The following is a 19,170-nucleotide window of genomic DNA, read 5'->3' as shown; positions in this document are numbered from 1 at the left end:
GGATATGCACCGGTTGCCATGACGAGGAGGCACAGCAACCAAACTGCAGCTGGAGCCTAGTAGAAGACCCAGAAATTTCCCATTCAAATAAGGCCTCCAAGGCTCTGGGCGCTTATCTCGAGCCAGTTGTGACTGCGCTTGCTGGTTGTGCTTCAGTGGATCACCAACATGCATGCTTGCTGTGCCCCTGGAATCCTGAACTTGAAATCAGTGCCTAGGTATTGGCTTGGAGTCTGGCCGAATACGCAACTTCCCCTCGATTCCACGCAAGCTGCGTGAGCAGGTCATAATACTTTTTAATATGAAAACGTCAATTTAAATATTTTAAATTGTTTCATAATTGTGTGGATCCCTGAGGCACCCAATTTAGGCAGTATTTAAGCCCCTTTGCAGACCCCCCAAATAGCGGCAATTCAAGCAACCTACACACCACGAGGACACACAATTGGATGGTGCAAATTTTACCTACACTGTCTTACCAGGCTCGAAAATCGGACTCGACCTCTGTACAAAACGCCAGGGCGGCCGGGGGCGCTAACGGCGGCTGCCTGATGATAACGTTGCGCCGCGGCTCTGCAGAAGCCTAGTATGGTCCTGGTGATGTCCATCTGGGATGATGCGTTTCGTTTCTTCTCCACTGTAGCCAACTGGTCAGTCGCAACTCTGCCGCGTCGCCCCTCGTCGGTTTCCTCTTCCCTTTTTCGGCGTCGTGTATGTGAAGCAGATTTTGTTTGACAGCCGCAACTAGAACCTCGAGCAGGAAAGCCTCTTCTTGTGCCGTGGGGGGCGATGTCTTGTCGCATCCTTGCTTCAGTCGAGCTTGTCTTTGATTCAGATCTCGGTTTTGTCCTCGTCGAATGATGGTGCAGTAAAAGGCCAGCCAGCAGCTCCCAGCTCTCTTGACCGTTTCCATCTTCTCGTATAGCATTTGAGATGCCAGCGACACCCGCGTGTAACTGATGGAACCGACATCTCCTCAATCGTCCCCGGACAGGCTCGTTCTTCTTCCTCTTTGTCGCAAATTCGCTGCCTATTCGACATGCGTGCACTGTACACAGTGTGGATGTGATGGTGGGTCTGAGATCTGCAGGCTAGGCTCCTACAGTCACGTCAGCTTGCCTCCAACAATTGTGAAATTTTCTATCATGCTGGTTCGACAGAGTAGCACTATTCAGGGAAACCAGCACAGGTCCCCTCCACTTACACGGCTTCCTCAGTCAGGGTTGTCAATCCATGTTGCAAAGTTGAATATAGGATTCATTAGATCTTCGCAAAGTAGCACGTGGCTCTGCTCGTAATCTACTACCAATCTTGGTGAGTCTCCTACTATTTTCTTTTTACATTTACCCACAACGGTTTTTTTAGCAGAGGTTATGTAATACTGCAGGACAAGTCTGCAGAAGGTCCCAACTTCATCGCATAATTATACCTAGTGCTAAGGCAACGACACAGTCAGAGTACCCGATTTGGCCCCTTCCTCACTGTAGTAGTATTATCTCCTAATGAAGGACTTACCGGCTGCTGCCGAATATATAGCAGCTAATAACAAACATGGCCGTCGACGCATAACCACAGTACGCTTTTCATCTCATGTAATTGGTTTGTCTATTCTGCCTGCGCAGGACGTGCATGGGTTGCACCCGAACCGTACTTCTCTCCAACCAGCCTTAAAGATTCAACTGAGTGGCAATGTCTCGACACGCATTCCCGGCTTTTGTCTTCGCGCTGGCCTTAGGCCTTGTCACTTCGAGACTTTTCTGGAGCAATTAGAACTCGCGTGCAGAGCTAGCCATCATTGCTCTCCTCGACTGTGTACGTTGGATTGGTTCTCCAGCGGGTGACTCGCGATTGAACTCCTTGCTACCTTACGGTGCTAACATGCCCCACAGGTTCTCGCGGTGCTGATCTACCGTCTGACCTTGCACATTCTGGCCAAGTATCCCGGCCCTCTCCTGGCGGCTTGCACGGACTGGTATAATGTCTATTGGGTAGCGAGCGGCAGCAGATATCTTGAATTGGACCGGCAGCATAAGGAACATGGTAAGTTGCTGGCACTCTTCATTTACGAGCCCCTGGCTCACACTTGAAACTACACAGGCACGGTCATTCGCTTTGGGCCAAACCGTATCTCGGTTTGCTCGGTGGGCGGCTCCCATGACCTCGGAACTGTCAACGCCAACGTGCTCCGTTCGCCCGTCTTTCCGTCATTTAGAAGATTCTTTGGTATCGGCTCCTCCAGCAAGTCTCTCGTGGCCCGGCCTGTTTGCACTGCTCAAGTGCTTCGACACGCAGGACCACTGCCGTGTCTTTGTAAAGCCTATGCATTCTACTCCTGGTCTGTGCCAGGCTCTTTTTCTTTTTGATATCTCTGCAACGGAGTCCTTACGACGCCGTCAAGCCCACGCAACTCACATGCCCTCATCGTCATCAAGCGGCTCGACACGCACCAGGATCTCCTCTAGCAGCCCCTCAAGGAAAGTGCTGACATCCTTGCCCATGCCCACCGGCTCCGCCTTGTCGAAGTGGTCGATCTCCTTGCACACGTGCGCCAGCTTATACACCAGCTTGCGGATCTTCTCGTGCGACGCTTCGGCTCTCTGTTGCTTTGGTGTCGGCGCGCCGCTGTTCGCACTGTTCGGTCGGCCCGGGTACAATTGTTGCAGATGGATCTGGCGTCTCTTAAGGCTCTCCTCGAGGGCGGGGAAGATGACGTCGTTCAGAGCGTCCAGGTCGCCGTTCGGGTTGGCTGGTGCAGGCGGTGGGAAGGACAACGGGGTGGGGGTTTGGGGCTCAGGCGTGAAGGAGTGTGTTGACGAAGGCGTTCCGCGGTTTCCTTCCTTGGAAGTCAGCGGGTTGATATTCTGGGTTTGTATGGCTCTAGGGGCTTGTGGGTGTTGGTTAAAATAATTTGGCTGCTGTGGAGCTTGTACGATAGATGGGGAGTACTGTCTCGCGGCCTGCGGCTGGACCGGTAACGGGTGTTGTTGGTTCGTGGTCCGCGTCAGCGGTGATTGTGGTACTGCGTACTGCTGTTCGTTGGCCCGGTACGGTGGTATTTCGGGCAAGGTCAACGGGCCTAGCTTCGATGGCTGTCGTTGTATCTGGTGGTGCTGCATTGCTGACGGGGGCATCATGCGCGGGCCAGAGACACGTCGTTCTGCGTTGATGGCCGAGCCCAGGTTCAAGTGTCCCATATCCCGCTGAAGCTGCTCATGTAATGACCTCTCATGTTCCGGAGAGGTGTCGACAGGCTGCGGAAGAGGCTTCATCTGCGAGGCCCTCGGGGTTGCATGAACCTGGTCTTGCGGCCTTGTGTTGGTTTTCGCGGGGGATGGAGGCAAGGGCACCTTGGCCGGCGACTGCGGCCCAGAGGTTGAACCAACGGGCTTTCGCTGTGGTGATACCTGCCGTGCAGTGCCGGATGTCGACCCACTCGCCTTGAATGTTTCTCGCTCCCTCTCCAACAGGGCCTTCGTCGGTGTCGTCTCGTTTCTCGAATCTCCATATTCACTCTCAAGTGGTCTCGAAGACCGCGCGTTTGTAGCCGACTCGCCCATAGCATTCAAGCCCGGATTCCGTACAATGCCTCCTTGGTTGCCTACTAGCCGTACCGTGCCAAAGTCCCACATGTCCTCATTGACCGGCTCCCGATACGCAGGCTCGCCAACGTCGTCATACGCGTCATCGTCATCTGCGCTCTTGTGAGTAGCAGACCATCGGGTATGCCTCTCGATCAACTCGGTCAGGTAGCTCGTCTTCTTGGCCTTCCGCACGAACGGGTGCTTCAAGAGGTCCTTCGCCGTTGGCCTGTCCTTGGGGTCCCTCTGTAGGCAGCAGGCAACAAAATCCTGGAACGCCTTGCTGAAGGTGTCCTTGTCAAGTCTTGGTGGTGCGTTCTTGGGGATGAGAAAAAGGACCTTCATCGGGTGGATATCTGCATAGGGCGGTTCTCCATTGGCGAGCTCGAGAGCGGTGATACCGAGTGACCAAACGTCCGCCCTGTGGTCGTAGCCCGACTGCTTAATGACCTCGGGTGCCATCCAAAAGGGTGTGCCGACGAAAGTGTTCTTCTTGGTCATGGTCGCTGAGAGTTGGCCAGAGACCCCAAAGTCGGCGAGCTTGACCTGGCCATTAGAGCCCAGGAGCACATTGGCAGCTGGGAACGGGTCAGCATTTCGATATACGGGGCGAGTGCCTTTTATTTCTGCCCCAGGGATGGCAGGACCTCGACATACCCTTCACATCCCGGTGCAGCTTCTTGTCTGAGTGCAGATAGTCCAGCCCCAGCAGTAGCTCCCTGACAATAATTGCAATGTATTCCTCCTCAATCTTGCCCGGCTTCATGAGGTCGGCGCAGCTCCCGCCGGAGCAGAACTCCATGACGATCCATAGCTCGGCTCCTTTGGCGTAGGAACCGTAGTATTTCGTGACGTAGGGAGACTGCAGCTCGGACAGAATGGCGATCTCTTGGATAATGTCTTCGACCTCGTCCTCGGCGCTCTCAATATCAATAATCTTGATAGCTACTGCCTGACCGGTACGCTTGTCGACACTGATTGGAGGGAGAAAGCAATGTCAGCTGGACCTGCAGGGCAACGAGTGTGGGCATGGCGGGCTGGTGGGATACGAGGGAGGGAAAGCAGAGCAATGCAAGAGGAAGCGTACCCTTTGAAGACCTTGCCAAAGCTGCCACCACCTACACAGTCAAGTCAGCCCAGATGTTCGGACCTCCAATTGCTTCTTCCTCCCCCGGGGCGGCCATGATGCATGTGACGAACCAATGCAGTACTCTTTGGTGTAGAGGGTCTCGGGGTCTGGGGACCCATGGGCATTGTCGTCCCAGTCCCTCTCCCGGCCGGCCATGATGCCCTCTCAGTTGACTTTTCTTCTCGGGAGAGAAAGATCAATCCGGTTCGAGGACCGGCGGTTTGTAGGGGAAAAGGACCAGCAACTGGTGACCAGTCTCCCTGGCGCGAGCAGATGCTCAGATCGGGAGAGTGGGGATCGTCCGTTCGGCTGGGAGTGGGTACCTCTGTGTCGAGGGATCGGGGGGAGGGGCTTGTCGAGGCCGAGAGCTCTGGTGGGTTTCGCGTAGTGGCCCCAAGCCAGCGGCTGGGCGGCTGGCCAGTGAAGCTGCAGCTTTCCCGCAGCGGTGCTGCTTGTCGGGGGTGCAGTGCAGCTGTTTCCCTGGAGACGAGACGAGACGAGAGATCAGAGATCGACAACAAATCCAAGGCGAAACGAGTCGAGACGAGCTGTGATTCCCCACCAAGAGGGGAAGGTTGTGGACGCGAGCACGGGATTTGCCGTCTGTCCTTGGAGTGCACACGACAGTGCAGTATTGTAGGGACTGCTTGCTGGATGGGACAGTCACCAGTCGGATGTCAAATCAAAAGCGTCTAGGTAGGGGAAAAGAACGTCGGAGCGAGCGTCACAGTCGCACGGGAATGGCTTCCGTAACAAGGCAGATCGCGGTTTCCAGGGTTTCTCTAGCGGTACAAGCTTTTTGGGCCCTGCTTATTAGACAGGCGCTGCTCTGCTGATGAAGAAGGAACAGACACAGAGAGAGAGAGAGACAGAGAGAGAGGGAAGGAAAGCTCGGAGACAAATGAAAACTAACGATTGAACAGAACTGAGCGTGAAGACGGAGGTGTGGTAGTGAAATGAAATGGAAATGCAAGAGGAACAACAGCACAGGCAGGACAAGACGCGTGTAGGGCAAGCAGAACAGCAGTTCAGCACTTCCCGCAAGAGGAGAGCTGAGGGTGAGAACAAGTGAACGGAAGGGAAGGAAGAAAAAGGCGTCCAGTTCAGCTCAGCTCATGGCCGAGTAAGTGCACACGAGCGTGCAGTGACAGTGAAGAGGCGGATGGCATGACGATCAGCTTGTGATCGGAAGGAGGAGGAGCTGAAAGTGGGCACCCACCGAGTGGATTCCAACGTTGCCAACCTGCCTTAGCTGCCTCTTTTACCCCACGTTCTTCACTCTGGCTGCCCTGCTGGCCCCCATCGCCCGGAACCCAAAACATAACATCCCCATCCCAGACCGACCCAGCTTCCCTCCCACCCATTGGCCAGGATGCTCCTCGTGCCTGGATGGATCAGAGAGGCGCTTCCCTAGTGCCGCCCAGGGGTTGGGAAATTCGAACAGCAATGCGGCTAATGCTGAGAAACTGGAAACTGGCTCTTGGAGGGGTCTCAGTCTGCCGCCCCTCGGGCTGGAACCATTGGCTGCCGCCTTCCCAGCATGAGAAGGAAGATTCACCCGGGAGCACGCTACTCTTCTGCCAACTTCGTATCGTGATGTCAGTCCGGTTTTTCATTTCCGTGTGTGAGTGCGAGTGAGCATCTATCCCTCACTTGGGCGCAATGCTAAAAGGCCATATCTCTATGCTAATGGAGGCCGGGCCTGGTTCAGGCCTTCCAGAGTTCGTGTCTACCTGAACCGAATTCCCAACATTCGTGACCGTGACGCCTTTCAAAACATAACAGTAAAAATGATCGCGGGGTCCAGGGGCCATGGCTGAAGCGCAACCACTGGAGCACGACAGGCACCATATGATATGTGACCTGTGATCGGTTTCGGGCCATACCCTCCTTTTGTGCCGCCTCTCGTTTCTCAGATCAGTATCATCCCATGCCAATTGGCACAAGAAGAATTCGGCGCGAATCTGCGCTCACCTCACTTGTCTCCACGATCAAGCTTCAATGTACTCGATCATCACAGTAGCCTGCTTGAGACCAGCCTCTTCGATGGTCTGGTCCAGCAGCTCAATCAGGTCCTTGCCCTCGGGCACTGTCTTGAGCTCAAATTCCACGCCTGCCTTGTCCGCCGTGATCGGCTCCGATTTCAACCATTCGTAAATTCGCCGGATCGGCTCCGTCACGTTGAACCGCCGGATCACTCGGCCCTCTGGGTGTCGGAACTGGATTCTCGTGACCGTGGGGCCATTGGCAGGCTCGGAATGGGGCTTGTCGGAGGCAACGGAGGCGAACAATGACGATGATGCCGACTGTGCTTCTTGTGACTCTGCTTGTGGAGTTCCTCCCATGATCTCGTCCGAGCTGGACGTTGCAACCGCCTTACCCTTGCCCTTCTCCAGCTCAACTGACTTTGTAAGGTCGTCGGGGTCCTGCAGCGCGTTCAGGTTGCTGGCACTTCCGTTTCCACCATTCGCGTCGAGGCTGTTCCGCAACGCCATCTCCAACATCTCCTCCTCCGTCATTCGGTTCACGTCAACAGCCGGCTGGGGCCGCTTCTGCTTCGACACAGGGTTTTTCTTGTTCTGCTCCAGCGAGTACCGGTCCAAGAACTCCACCAGGTCCGCATGAAACGCCTGCGCGTTGGGAAAAGGAATGCCTGACCAGACCTTGACTTGCTCTCCCGTCCGTGGATCGATAATTGACACGTGTGGGAAGTTGTCCTTGTTCTCCTGTGCGTGTGGTGGGAAGTAGAAGGTGTTGTATTCGCCTGCACGTGGGTCGTCCTTAGCGTACTGCAGGAAAATGAAGTTCTCCTTCACAAGGGCCACGATGGCTGAGTCCTTCCAGATGTCTCGATTCAACGCCTGGCAGTTGAAGTCGTTCATGTCCTGCACATTCACCAGGATCCACTTCTTGTCCTCCTTGCCGACGTCTCTGGCCTCGTCCCAGGCCAGGTGTTCCATCAGTTCGTACGGCGGGCGGAACAGATCCGCCAGGCGCTGTGCTCGGTTCTGCTCCCCGCTGGAGCCGCCTGCTGCAGAGGCAAAAGATGTTGGAGGGTGTGGGCTGTCGGAGTCCTCCCAGATCGACTGGCCGAAGGGGTTACCGGTAGCTTTTAGTCACATGTTAGCCCAGTTGAGCCGCTTCAGAGCAGAACAAGAAAGCCACAGTGAACTCACGTCGAGGCCGAGTCTGTCTTCGGAGCTGCTCTAGACCGCCAAATCCATCATCGTCAATCGGTGCGCCGTATCCGCTGGGCGCAACCAGCGTCTCCGTAGTCCTAGCGATGGGAGCCCGCACACCGTCTGCGGGAGGGGGGCCGCCACCGCCATACATCTCCTCCTGCAGGCGGCGGGCCATGGCCGCATCGTCGCTCTCCTGCGCAATACGTTCGAGGTCAGAGTGATCCACATCATCGACATCGTCATCGTCGTCAACTCGGATGGGTTCATCGTCGTCATCATCATCATCATCATCTATATGGATGACGCCTTGATCATCCTGCCGGCCCAGGTTCCGGCTCGAAGATGCGCCTTGTGGTCGGGAGGCTGCGGCAGTCGAGGAGGAGGCAGGTGCGGCAGAGGAAGCTTGGGCAGAGAAGGAACTCGCGATTTCTGGATTCTCGAAGAAGAGGTTGACAGCGGCCATCACGTCGCCCTCAGTCATGGACAGGCAGCCAGTGGCGACTGTATCGTTGGCGCCCGTGATGGACATAAATTGGGCGACAGGATCGTCGGCCATCTTGACGGTTGCCGATGTAGGTTCTGTGTCGTGCTCTTGCTTTCAAGGGTTCGTTTGCGGGCAGCCGAGATTGGTAGGAAGTCGGTGTTTTCGTGGAGTAGTCGAGCTGACGGAAGACTGGGTGACCAAGTATCGCTGCGTCGAGTAGATGAATCACAGCCTGGGGCGTCTTCTCTTATGGGCAGCTGAGGAAGTGGAAGGAGAGGTGAAGGTCAGATCCAAAAGTAGATCGCTTGGGTTGGCTTTGGGTCTGGTCTGGTTGGGTCGGGTTTGGTTCGGCCACACGAAGCTCGGCCCCTGTTTGATCGAGCCTTTGGTGGGGTTCAAAAAGACGACTGAATTGCAGCTCTGGGCGGGGACGGCGGCGTCAGTAGAGCTTCAGATCATTAACAGCTAACTGCAGATGCTTCGCAGGGTATGTTCGGAATTTGTGGTAGTCACTCGCAGGGCGTGACTGTGTGGGAAGAACAGGCACTGGGTATGGTGTTGAAGATGAAGGTTGCTTCAGAAGCTCCGACTTGCCCAAGCAGGCCGCCAGGAGATGGCGTCACGGGAGGGTACCTGAGTACATGAGGAGCTACCCAATTAACTCAGCGCCGCCACCCGTGCCCACTCATGCAAGCACTCGCAGGGGTCCCTTCGCGGCTTACTAAACACGGCAACCTTCCTTCTCTACGAGATGCACCTCTGGGTCTCCTCCTCTTAACAATCCTTTTCGTTCGCAGCCAACATCACAAGACTCAACAGCCAAAGCACCGCTCTCGCCGGTTCGTGTGGGGATTTTTCCGATCAGGAAGTGTTCAAATACGCCTGTTCTCTGCAAATTGAAAGCACGTGTTGACTGCGCAGCAGCGCATCGGCGTCGTACAGAACAAGCATGTGAAGAAGGCTCAGCAGGTTGACATTGGCCACGTCTTCGCAAGTCGTTGGCGGTTGGCAGGAGCTACTATTGCTCTCCGACTGGGAGATTTGTCTGGCATCGTGAGTTGACATGCTGGACTCTCAGTACTGTCTGTCATTTCCCAGTCTGAGCTCATCTCAACACTCGTCACCCTCCTACCCACCCGCCAGCTATTGTCTTGTGCCTGCCTATTTCCCATCCTCCTCAAGCCCCCGCCGCTGATGCGTCCTCACAGAGAAGTATAGAGAGACACTGTATGTCTGAGGCGGAAGGCACGGAAGGTGCAGGAGGTGCTTGAAAAGGATGGCATGTCCTTCCGTGGCTGCCATCACTGAGCGGATGAGACCATCCCCAGCTGCGGTTGGGGACACCCTGACCTGCCTCAAAGGTGGTAAGCCGGATTGCGGTCCGGAGTTCAGGTGTCTAGTAGGTGGTTGGTGGTTGTTGATTGTTGGCTCGGGGGTCTGCCTGCTCGCGAGAGTGGTAAGCCAGAATCGAGTTCTGGCGCAGACGGCTTGCTTTGCTGTAAGGCAAGCTCGGTGGACGACGAAGCCTGTATTGATGCTACACGGTGTGTTGTCAAGAGGATGGGTGTTGGTGTAGCAAGCCCGCCTGCTCGTGAGAGTGGTAAGCCGGAGTTCGCAGACTCGGGCGCAGGTGATTTGGCTCACTCTTAGGCGGCTAGGTAGGCGACGAAGTCGGACTCCACACCTCCTCGTGGTGTCGCCTGGTAATCTGGCTTGCAAGAGCCAGAGCTAGCGTGGGGACGCAACCACGTATCTGTTTACTTGTTCCTGTTTACAAAGAGATGATAGTCGGAGAGAGATCTCGAACTTGGGTGTGTTCAGCCAGATTAATCAGTCCTGACTACGCGTCTTCACATAAGTCTCATATGTCATAGCCTCCTGTGGGATACCTCCCATTGGGATAACCTCCTGTCGGACACCTCCTGATGGGATAACTTCCTGTATGGATATATTCTGTGGGATGATTCCCCATGAGAGAGGCCCTTGTGGGATTGTCGTTAATGGGATAATTACATTGTGATAATCCTCTGCCAGTTGGCCGTTCTGTGGGGGAATCTTCTGCGCTCAGAGAAAGCTTTTTGTGTTGCAAAATGCAAGATAATCGATAATCTGTGGGGTGACATTTAGATAGGGGTTTCGTTCGCTTTCAATGTGCTTTCGCTACACGGGAATTTGGTATAGAACGGAACTGAAGCGACTTTCTCATTCCGACATGCTAGAAGACAGACAAACTCGATACTTCGGTAAGAAATCGGGCGAGGATATGCAGTTCGTGTGATCCTCGAGCATCGAGGGATGGCCCCATTGAATGAAAAGAAAGCCAAAGGGGCCGCCACGTGCTTTGTCTGAAGGCAGTAGCAACAGAAACCGCAGGTCAGGGAACGGAGACAAGCTCTCATGTGCACTGAGACCTGCATATACGGCTCTTGGGAATTGAAATCAATGCAGCAGTGATTCAATAGCAGTGCCATCTACTCTATCTTGAGATTGATCCTGTTGGTGACGACCAACACATCGTCTGCTATCCACCTGCCATTCAACGTTATTCTCGGAACCTGAGACTGCCTCGAAGCTCATCCATCGTATCCATACTTCCATGCTCATCTGTCCCTGAGGTTATAGCAGCTCACAGCCCAAGACCTTCAGAACAGGTCTTGGAACCAAATTTTCCTCGTCGTCCTCAACGTAAGAACCGCACGTGAGGTTGTTCAGCCTCTTTATGAATTCGAATGCTTCTCTGCCGAAACATTCCTTGCCTGCCTCATCGCAAACAATCCACCCAGCATCCCGAGGAGAGACCTCAACAAACCGTCGATCTTGAGCGTAGAAAACTTTCCGGTTGGCCTGGAGGTGCTGGCTCTCCTCTGCACTCACGCCCTGTGGGGCCCTCTGGAGCCTGTAGTCCACAAACCATACTGTCTCGACGTGCTCCATCCCACTGGCTCCTCCGAAATGCGGGACATACTTCTCGGTCTGGTAGCACCACTTTGTATCAAACTCGATGCCGATATTCCGCGGCGCACAGACAACACAAACCGGCACGCGCCAAGTGAGGAAGTCGCTCCGGGACAGGAACCACCATCGATCATCAACCAGAGCGTAAGCGTGAAGCTTGTGTTCGATCCCGCGATCCCATGACATACATGAGCTAGGCGACGTCTGGATGACGATGAGATCCTTCATTGGCTGTATCGTAAAGTACTGCCGTTCACCGCACTCTGTTTGCAAGGCTGCTGTCACCGTGGCGGCACCGGAAGTCGAGACTTGCCGGTGTGTCTGCAAGGTCTTCGAGCGAACGATTCGACGGCTGGTCTCGGCTGGTCGAAATCTTTTAAGCATTTACCTTCGTGAGTCGCGACAAGTTGTCCAAAGAGCCGAGTCCTCCATGTACGTCGAAGGATTCCATTGGGTCCACGAAAGGTTACCATCCGGGTCACAGAGAGGTGCAGCGAAGTCAAGGAATGAAGACTCGGGAAGTCCATCATTAGAGCTGTAATTGAAGCTCTTGGCTGACCAGGGGGATTCCACCAAGTGGATGTCCTCATCGGCATCGTGGACTGTGAAGAACAGGACACCTGGTCCTTCGGGCCGTACCGCCTGTTCCCAGGTAATATCACGAAGCTCTTGTGGAAGATCCGAGAAGTTCGCCATTTTGGCTGTCTTGATGCGTTTTCAATTGTTGAATATGATTGAACTCATGTATCCGAATGGTTTGTGGAATTGAATCGATCAGTTGATTAGCCTGGGGGTGGAAGAACTCTTAGACGTAATTTTAGAATCGTCTATCAGAGAAAGCCTCGATCGTAGAGGGATATCTGCACCATGTTTGTATCCAAATTAATTCTAGGTATCGGAATACGGAAAAAGCTGAACGAAATCCGTCAAATGACGATGGTCTGTGACGCTAGGAACAAGTGGTCTTGAAGCTTGAGAACCGCCAAGACCACATCAGTGCACCCTAGGGCCAAAAGTCAGAAGGCATCATTTTCAATACGTGACACGGTCAGAGTAAAGAAGGTAAATCACTCAGTGCTTCGTATTTTTGTATGACCCTTTTTGGATCTTTCGTTGCTAATCCCGTGCGGAACGTTGTCAACCTACAGAAGAGAAGTTCGGCCTGGCCAAATTCACGTTTGGCTGAGGATTAGACAATATCTCGAATGGACACACTAGAGGTGAGCAATGCTCACTGTGAAATAAGTATCTATCTAGCCTTCCTCTGGCGGGCTGTGGCATCGTCGCCAGTAGCAGAAAGCCTCTGGGATATCCTCTCAGCATAAACTCTTGTACAAAATGTGATAATCTGCAATATACGTCTGCATGACAGGCTTGCTCCAGCGACCTCATACGGACTTGTGACTATTTGCACGGAACTTTGGTATCTCGTGACCCGGAAGGGATGTGAGGCAAGCGGCTCTAGACTGGCAACATCAGTCTACGGGTGACAATCGTACATGGACAACATCCACGACACAGGAGTTGAGGCTGGGCTAAGAAGGGGTCTCAAGAGGATCGCTCAAGCACTGCCCTGTTCCCATTGTTTATCGTCAGACTTCAAATTCCAATTCTACATCGCAAAGACGAACAACTATTCCACACGGCACCACCAAAATCATCTATATCTGCCCCATTAAAGCTCAGCCAACGCCTCATCCATGATCCTCTTAACATCCACACTCCTCTCCGCTCCCCGAGCCTCAGTGATTACCCCCCTCAAAGTCCCAACCACGCCGTCCTCTTTCGACGCAGCCGAGCCAAACACCCCCTTCTTGACACCCTTCGCCAGCGCGACCGTCGCCTGAGCGCGCACAACCCGCTGCGTTTCAACCCCAAGATCCGGCTTGTCTACATCCAGGCTCTCAAAGTACCGCCTGGCAACACCCGACCCACCAGAAGCCTCCCCCTCCTCGCTCGCAGCACCATCAGCGTCCTTCATCAAGTCCTCGACAGCCTTGTACCACACCTCACGGCGGATAGAGTCAAACCTCGGCTTCTCAAAGAACGGCCCCAGGACATCCAGGATGCCACGAGCAACATGCACAGGCCGCCGCCTGAGCAGCGGCCGGTTATACCCCCGCGCGACGACCTCCACCGCCCCAAGCGCGGTCTTGTACACAAGCACCTCCTTCTCCTTGGCAGCCTTACCGCTGTCGCCATCGACATCCATGCGGTCCTCATCGACATACTCCTCCAGGAAGGGGCGAGCGATGCCCACCGCCTCCTCCCAGAGATCCACGTCCTCCCGTGCCGCGGCACACCGCCACAGGCACCTGAACGCGTGCACGCGGTACGCCTCGTTGTTGCGCTTCGCCTCGCGCAGGACGACCTTCTTCATCTGCGCCGCGACCGCCGCGTCGCCCTCCCAGAACGCCTTGCCCTTGGAGGCCACGTCCGCCAGCGCGTCGAGGAGCTTCTCCTTGCCAGCGAACGTCTTGAGCGCGAGCGCGCGGTCGAACGCGGGCCACAGCCGCGCGAGGTGCGCGACGCTGCCGCTGGAGCCCGGGTTGTCGCCGGCGACTGCGGCCACAGCCGACATCGCGCTGGCCGCTGTTAGCGCGCCACCGTGCTTGAGGCTCCACTGCGGCGTGTCGAGCGCCCGCTGCACGAGGGCCTCTATCTCGGGCACAAACCGCGTCGCCGTCCTGCTGCTGCCCGCGTGGGTCTCCCATACCTCTTTGAAAGCCTTGGCCACGTACTCGTCTAGGTCGTGCATGCCCAGGTAGCTGAAGGGAAGCAGGCTGCCCTCCAGGGCGTTGAAGTGGTCCGGGCTGATCTTGGAAAGCGACAGCACCACGTCCGCCACCTTCTGCCTGCGCGCCTCGTCCTCGGCGTTGAAATACAGTGTCTCAAATTTGGAAATGAAGCGTTCTTTGGCTTCCGATGGGGCGTGTCGCATGATGTACGCTGCTGCCTTGGCATACCCCTGGCTGACCTCGTCGTTGCGGTCGATACATTGCTTCTCCAGCAGCCGCAAGAAACGGTCTGCATGTGGCCGGAAGTCATTTGTGTGCCGTGTCGCCAATGTTCCCAGGAGCCTCGCACATCCGACCTTCGTAGGCATGCCTAGGGCGGACTTTATCGCTTCCTCCAGGCCTGAGGCAAGATCTGGCATGACGCTCTCGTCGACATTGCGGAGGCAATTTTCGATGGCCTGAGAGATCGGGCTCTGGTTGACCATCTGACTTCGGATCTTGTCGATCTTCTCGCGATCATCCTCACCGAAGCGCTGATAGTAGTAGTTGATTGCGTCCGGCTCGATGGTACTCAACAGTCCCAGCAAGTGTGTCACGATGGTGGCAATGTACGGCCTCAATGCACTCCCGCCGGTCTTCGTGATTTTGATAACGGTGTCAATAGCAAAGCCCTTGACCTCGTTCACGTTGCTCTCGATGCCCTTGTCAGAAAGCAGGAAGGGCAGCGTGGAGCTCATCATGTCCTTGGCGGAGGCCGACACGCCGCCCTCTTCAAGTTGCCGAGTCAGAGTGTTTGCCATGCCCATGCAGAGCTTCAATGCCTCGTTGCGAACCGTGGCCTTCACATCATCAAGCACCTTGAGCGCCTTGGTCCAAATATCGCCGTAGTACTTCTCATACCTCTGGAATGGTCTGCCACTGATGAGATCAGCTATAGCAGAGCAGCTGGCTTGCCGAACTCGCCACTCCTTGGTGTGGATGCTCTTGAGCAAGTCATTCATTATGGCGTCAAAGTGCTCCTCGATGACAGCATTCGAGTCCTTGACGAGGGCTTTCCAGATGTCGTTCATCGACCGCTGGACGTTCGTGTTCGGATCGAACCTATAACGGAAAAGCTTCGGGTAAAGCTTCGGGTCGACCTCAGATTCGGAGAGGATGTTGCTCAGGCCAAAACGCCCGAACGCAGAGCGGGTCGACCACGTCGCCGCGTTGGACGCGAGGGACATGAACTTGTAGACAAGACTTTGGTCACCGACTTCATTGGCCAGGTTCATGATGTCCCTGTACGAAGTGACGGACTTTCCTTCACCTGTTGGCAGTGCGCCGGCTTCGAAGAGCTCCGTGTCCTCTTCGACCTTCAGCTGCGCACCTGTTCCGGTGAAAGCACCGACAAGGTCCTTGACAAGGCTCTCTTTGAGCGAAGGATCACCCTTCTCATACACCAGAGACAGGCCTCTTGATGCTGTCTCCTGTACGAGCTCGTCGCGGGCGCTGAGCAGGCGCATGAATGCAACCTGACATTCGCGTAGGCGGGCCTGTATCTCGGGCAGGTGAGAGCAGTGCTGGATGATGGAAAACAACCAGATTCCAGAAGCCTTCAGTAGAGATGGCTTGGTGGCTTTGCAGTCGGTGAGGATCTTGTCGAGGACTTCTTGGACCTTGTCCGCTCGCTTCTCGACACGGTATTTGTCTATTTTTGATTCCACATCCACGGTGAGCTGCACGATGTCCGAGTCCCAGCGAGCAATCGCGGCCGTGATAGCTTCGCCAATGGCGAAGTGTACCTCGGGTTGTTTGAGCTCGTGCAGTTCGTAGAGTTTCGACAATATAGTATCAAGGGCAGCGTCGCCATCCTTCAGCCCCAACGCCAGACGGCCGAGGGCAGTGATGGCCCGTTCGTTTCCTTTCTTGCATTGAGGCACTAACACGTCGATATATGTCGTGATAGAGGCTTCTTCGGGCTCAATTAAGGCCGTCCACAGCTGTGTGAGGGTGTCAAATATTACTTCTTGGAAAGACAGCTGCGCGCCGCCCAGATCTTTGACGGGAGGCAGCCACTCCTCTGCCTTTGGTTGACTCGCGCGTGGTGGATCGTTCCCTTTGAGGTACTTGTTTCTAAGGTCGTGCGACAGGGTTGTGTCGTCGACGTAGGCATCCTGTTCTCAATTAGCAAACTGTCTTCTGTGCTCCTTCAAATGATTGAATCTCACCTCCTTGCTCAAGTTTGTGCCTTCGCTATCAGCGGCAAGAATGGGATGTGGGTAATACACAGCCCGAGACCACAGGTGACCCAATGCAACGAACGCTCCCTGCGCAGCATTCATCTCAGCACCGACAGCCGTCCGCCATGATTGGGATTGTTGACGCAGCACGTGGCTGATGACATTGAACAGCGATGAGGGCACGGATGGGTGCGCCGCAAGAATGCCAAGGGCCCTAGCTGCAAGACTCCGGATCTCCTTCTTGTTTGACGTGACCACTGCCAGAAGCCTTGGAATCCCTTGGAGGATCAAAGGTGTCAGTTCTGACTTGGGCGCGAGAGACGCGACCTCGACGAAGCTGCGTGCGCACTCTTCCGTGGTAGGCTTGTCCTCCTGGATCCCCTCGAGGGCAGCCTCCAAAAAGGACTCCAAGACATGACCGCTTAGGCTTCCCAAGTATTTTCGAATGGACTCCCTTGTCTGCTTGTCAGACTTCATAAGCGTGTCCAATTGTTGCTCCCATCCCGGTTCGACGTTGAACTCGTCCTTCAGTGCTGCAAGGAAGAGCATGCGCTTGCAGTACGTGACGGCTGTCGGGAAAGCGCTCGGGGACAAGTCGACAAAGTTCTGCGTGATCGAAGGCCCGTCTGACATCATGGCAGAAGCACCATAGCCGAGGGGCTCCTTGAAGAAGGTCTGGACCAGTTGCTGCCAGTCGGGGAGATCATTCGTGACTGTGGCGTCGTTGACCCTGTATGTCCAAGGGTCCAAGCCCTTGCGGCCTTCCTCGATTACTTCCATCCTCTCCTCGCCGCGCCCATTGATGGCCAGGATATCAACCCATCTCGCTATGGGGTCTGAAAATGCGAGGCACTGGTTTGCCCATTTGGTGGCTGCGTGTCGTACGCTTCTCACGGAATCTCCACCATCCGCAAGTGTCATGTATGTCAGAATTATGGTCCGTAACCTGTCGACCTCTCCGCTATCGGGCTTGAATATTGAGGTCATGACAGACAGCGCGCCTTCGATATTAACCACAACCTCGGGCGTTGGATCCTCTGAGAGCGAGCGGAACAGCCAAGCAACCAACTCAAGCAGGTTGGCCTGTTCCATAAACGAACCCCTTGCCAGTACTCCAATGGTTTCGTATGCTCTGGCTCGCAGATTTCTGTCGTCAAGCGGGTCCAGTGCTCGTTTCTCCTGGCTAGGTTTCGGCCACCCTTGTTCCTCAGTGATGAAGCCTCGTAACAACTCGATTAATGTGGGGCCAATATCGAATTTCCCTTTGCCTGGGCCGATCCGGGCAACCCAGTTGATGTATTCGAAGAGTGCCTTGTGCAGCTTGGTCAGCTGCAGTCCATCCACAGCTTCATCCTTGGGCTTGATGTCCCGCCGCACGACGTCAAGTATTTCTTTGGTGAAAGTTGTCGAAAGGCCCGACTTCGACAGCAGGTTGAGTATCCGGATGCGATATGTAGGTGGCAACCGAGAGTGAGACTCGAATAGCAGCTTGGCCCTCCCTTCATCCTCCAGCGACACCTGGTTCCTCATCAACATGGCATTACCCACAGAGTTGATGCGGTAGTCGTTGCTGGCGGCGGCATACAGGGCGGGCATGAAGCGCTCCTCGTCTGTGAATGCGCCGCTCTCCAGCAGTTTGGCCGCTTTGATCATGGCGCCGGGCCAGTCCGCGACCAGGGTTCCTTCGGGCTTCGGCTCGCCGGGCTTGCCCAACGTGAGAAAAGCCATGTCATCGTCAGTCAGACCGGGCGGCTTCTTGTGTGGACTTGGGGTCAGTAGAAGTTTCCCCAGCCATTTCGCGACAGATTCAGCGTCGTTGCTGTCCGTCAAGCCGACCTCTTGTCGAAAGGCCTCGTCCTCCTTGCTGCCTCTGGGCGGGATGTTGATGTCCTTGAGGGCGTGCAGGAACATATTGAACCTGGCAGGGGTGGTGTGTGTTGTTGCATGGATGCCGTTCAAGATGGTGGGTACAAGCTTCCTCCTTTCATCGGCACTGATCCTCCCTATGCTGTGCTGGATGAAGGTGATGTCCAGCTGCCTGATGACGGGGTGGTTATTGGCGATGTACTGGTCCAGCAGGGCGGAAACTGGCAGGACTACCTCAGGTGATTTGATGAAGACCTTGAGCCGCTGGCAGATGGTCACGACCTTTGAGCGAACCGAAGCATGGTCGCTGCCGGCCTTGAGCAGCAAGGCCGGGAGGTATGGCTTCAGCAGCTGGGTGAGTTTAGGGGCGTCGTTTGCGACATTGAGGATGCGCAGGTTGACTTTGTCGACGAGCTCGAGCTCCCTCTGTTCGGTGGAGGCCATGTTGTTGCCGGCACCGTGGTTCATAAGCGTCGGATGCACGCAAGGTGGACGGTGGGGTGGGACGAGAGCGACTGTGAGCTGGAGGAGCTCGACAGCGGTAAGTTTACAGCTGCAGTGTTTCCTCCCATGCAGCACCCACAGATGATGGCGGCTCGCGAGGATGGCAGACGGAGGATTGTTGATATAAGAAACGAAACACAGTCGCTTTCGTCATCAGGTGGTTTGCCTCGAGTGGCACGCCCCCTTCGAGTGTTCGCCCCCGAGTCGGCCACGAGACGGCGGCCGCGTCGAGCAGTTGCAGGCCTGAAATCTGCTTACGTCAGGCACATCAGGTCCAGAGCCCGGGCAGCCGACGTCTTTAATCGACCAGACACATTCCTTCCGACTCGGTCGATCTTCATGGTATTGAGCACAAGCTTTGTGTGAATAATTAACACTGTCGCCATATACGAGCGAGTTTTCGAACCTTTATTTTTGGAGGTTTTGATTTCGGGTTCATCCTGCTGTCCTCTTCCCTTCAGTGCTCTTCCGCTAGAAGCATCAGTGACCGCAACATTCAGCACCAGAGACTG

General features: G+C 55.2%; 4 protein-coding genes across 4 annotated transcripts; all 4 read right to left on the bottom strand.

Moving 5' to 3' along the window:
• Positions 1–2,408: 2,408 nt before the first annotated feature.
• INS49_007813 (uncharacterized protein) lies at positions 2,409–4,863 on the bottom strand (the record flags this gene model as incomplete). Its single annotated transcript, XM_043168560.1, has 4 exons — positions 2,409–4,156; positions 4,236–4,552; positions 4,666–4,696; positions 4,779–4,863. The coding sequence occupies 4 exons, from the start codon at positions 4,861–4,863 to the stop codon at positions 2,409–2,411; spliced, it is 2,181 nt and encodes a 726-aa protein (XP_043026240.1).
• Positions 4,864–6,698: 1,835 nt separating this feature from the next.
• Positions 6,699–8,445, bottom strand: INS49_007812 (uncharacterized protein; the record flags this gene model as incomplete). The annotated part of the gene is made up of 2 exons (XM_043168559.1): positions 6,699–7,816; positions 7,884–8,445. 2 exons carry the CDS (start codon positions 8,443–8,445, stop codon positions 6,699–6,701), a joined length of 1,680 nt encoding a protein of 559 aa, XP_043026239.1.
• A 2,544-nt stretch (positions 8,446–10,989) lies between these two features.
• On the bottom strand, positions 10,990–12,024 carry INS49_007811 (uncharacterized protein; the record flags this gene model as incomplete). Its single annotated transcript, XM_043168558.1, has 3 exons — positions 10,990–11,358; positions 11,591–11,636; positions 11,717–12,024. The coding sequence occupies 3 exons, from the start codon at positions 12,022–12,024 to the stop codon at positions 10,990–10,992; spliced, it is 723 nt and encodes a 240-aa protein (XP_043026238.1).
• Positions 12,025–13,003: 979 nt separating this feature from the next.
• On the bottom strand, positions 13,004–18,598 carry INS49_007810 (uncharacterized protein; the record flags this gene model as incomplete). The annotated part of the gene is made up of 3 exons (XM_043168557.1): positions 13,004–16,222; positions 16,277–16,301; positions 16,371–18,598. 3 exons carry the CDS (start codon positions 18,596–18,598, stop codon positions 13,004–13,006), a joined length of 5,472 nt encoding a protein of 1,823 aa, XP_043026237.1.
• Positions 18,599–19,170: the final 572 nt, after the last annotated feature.

This window comes from Diaporthe citri (genome assembly GCF_014595645.1).
Source record: "Diaporthe citri strain NFHF-8-4 chromosome Unknown scaffold_3, whole genome shotgun sequence".
Taxonomy (NCBI): domain Eukaryota; kingdom Fungi; phylum Ascomycota; class Sordariomycetes; order Diaporthales; family Diaporthaceae; genus Diaporthe; species Diaporthe citri.
Note: the sequence above shows the minus strand (reverse complement) of the source record. Positions and strands in the feature narration are given on the sequence as shown.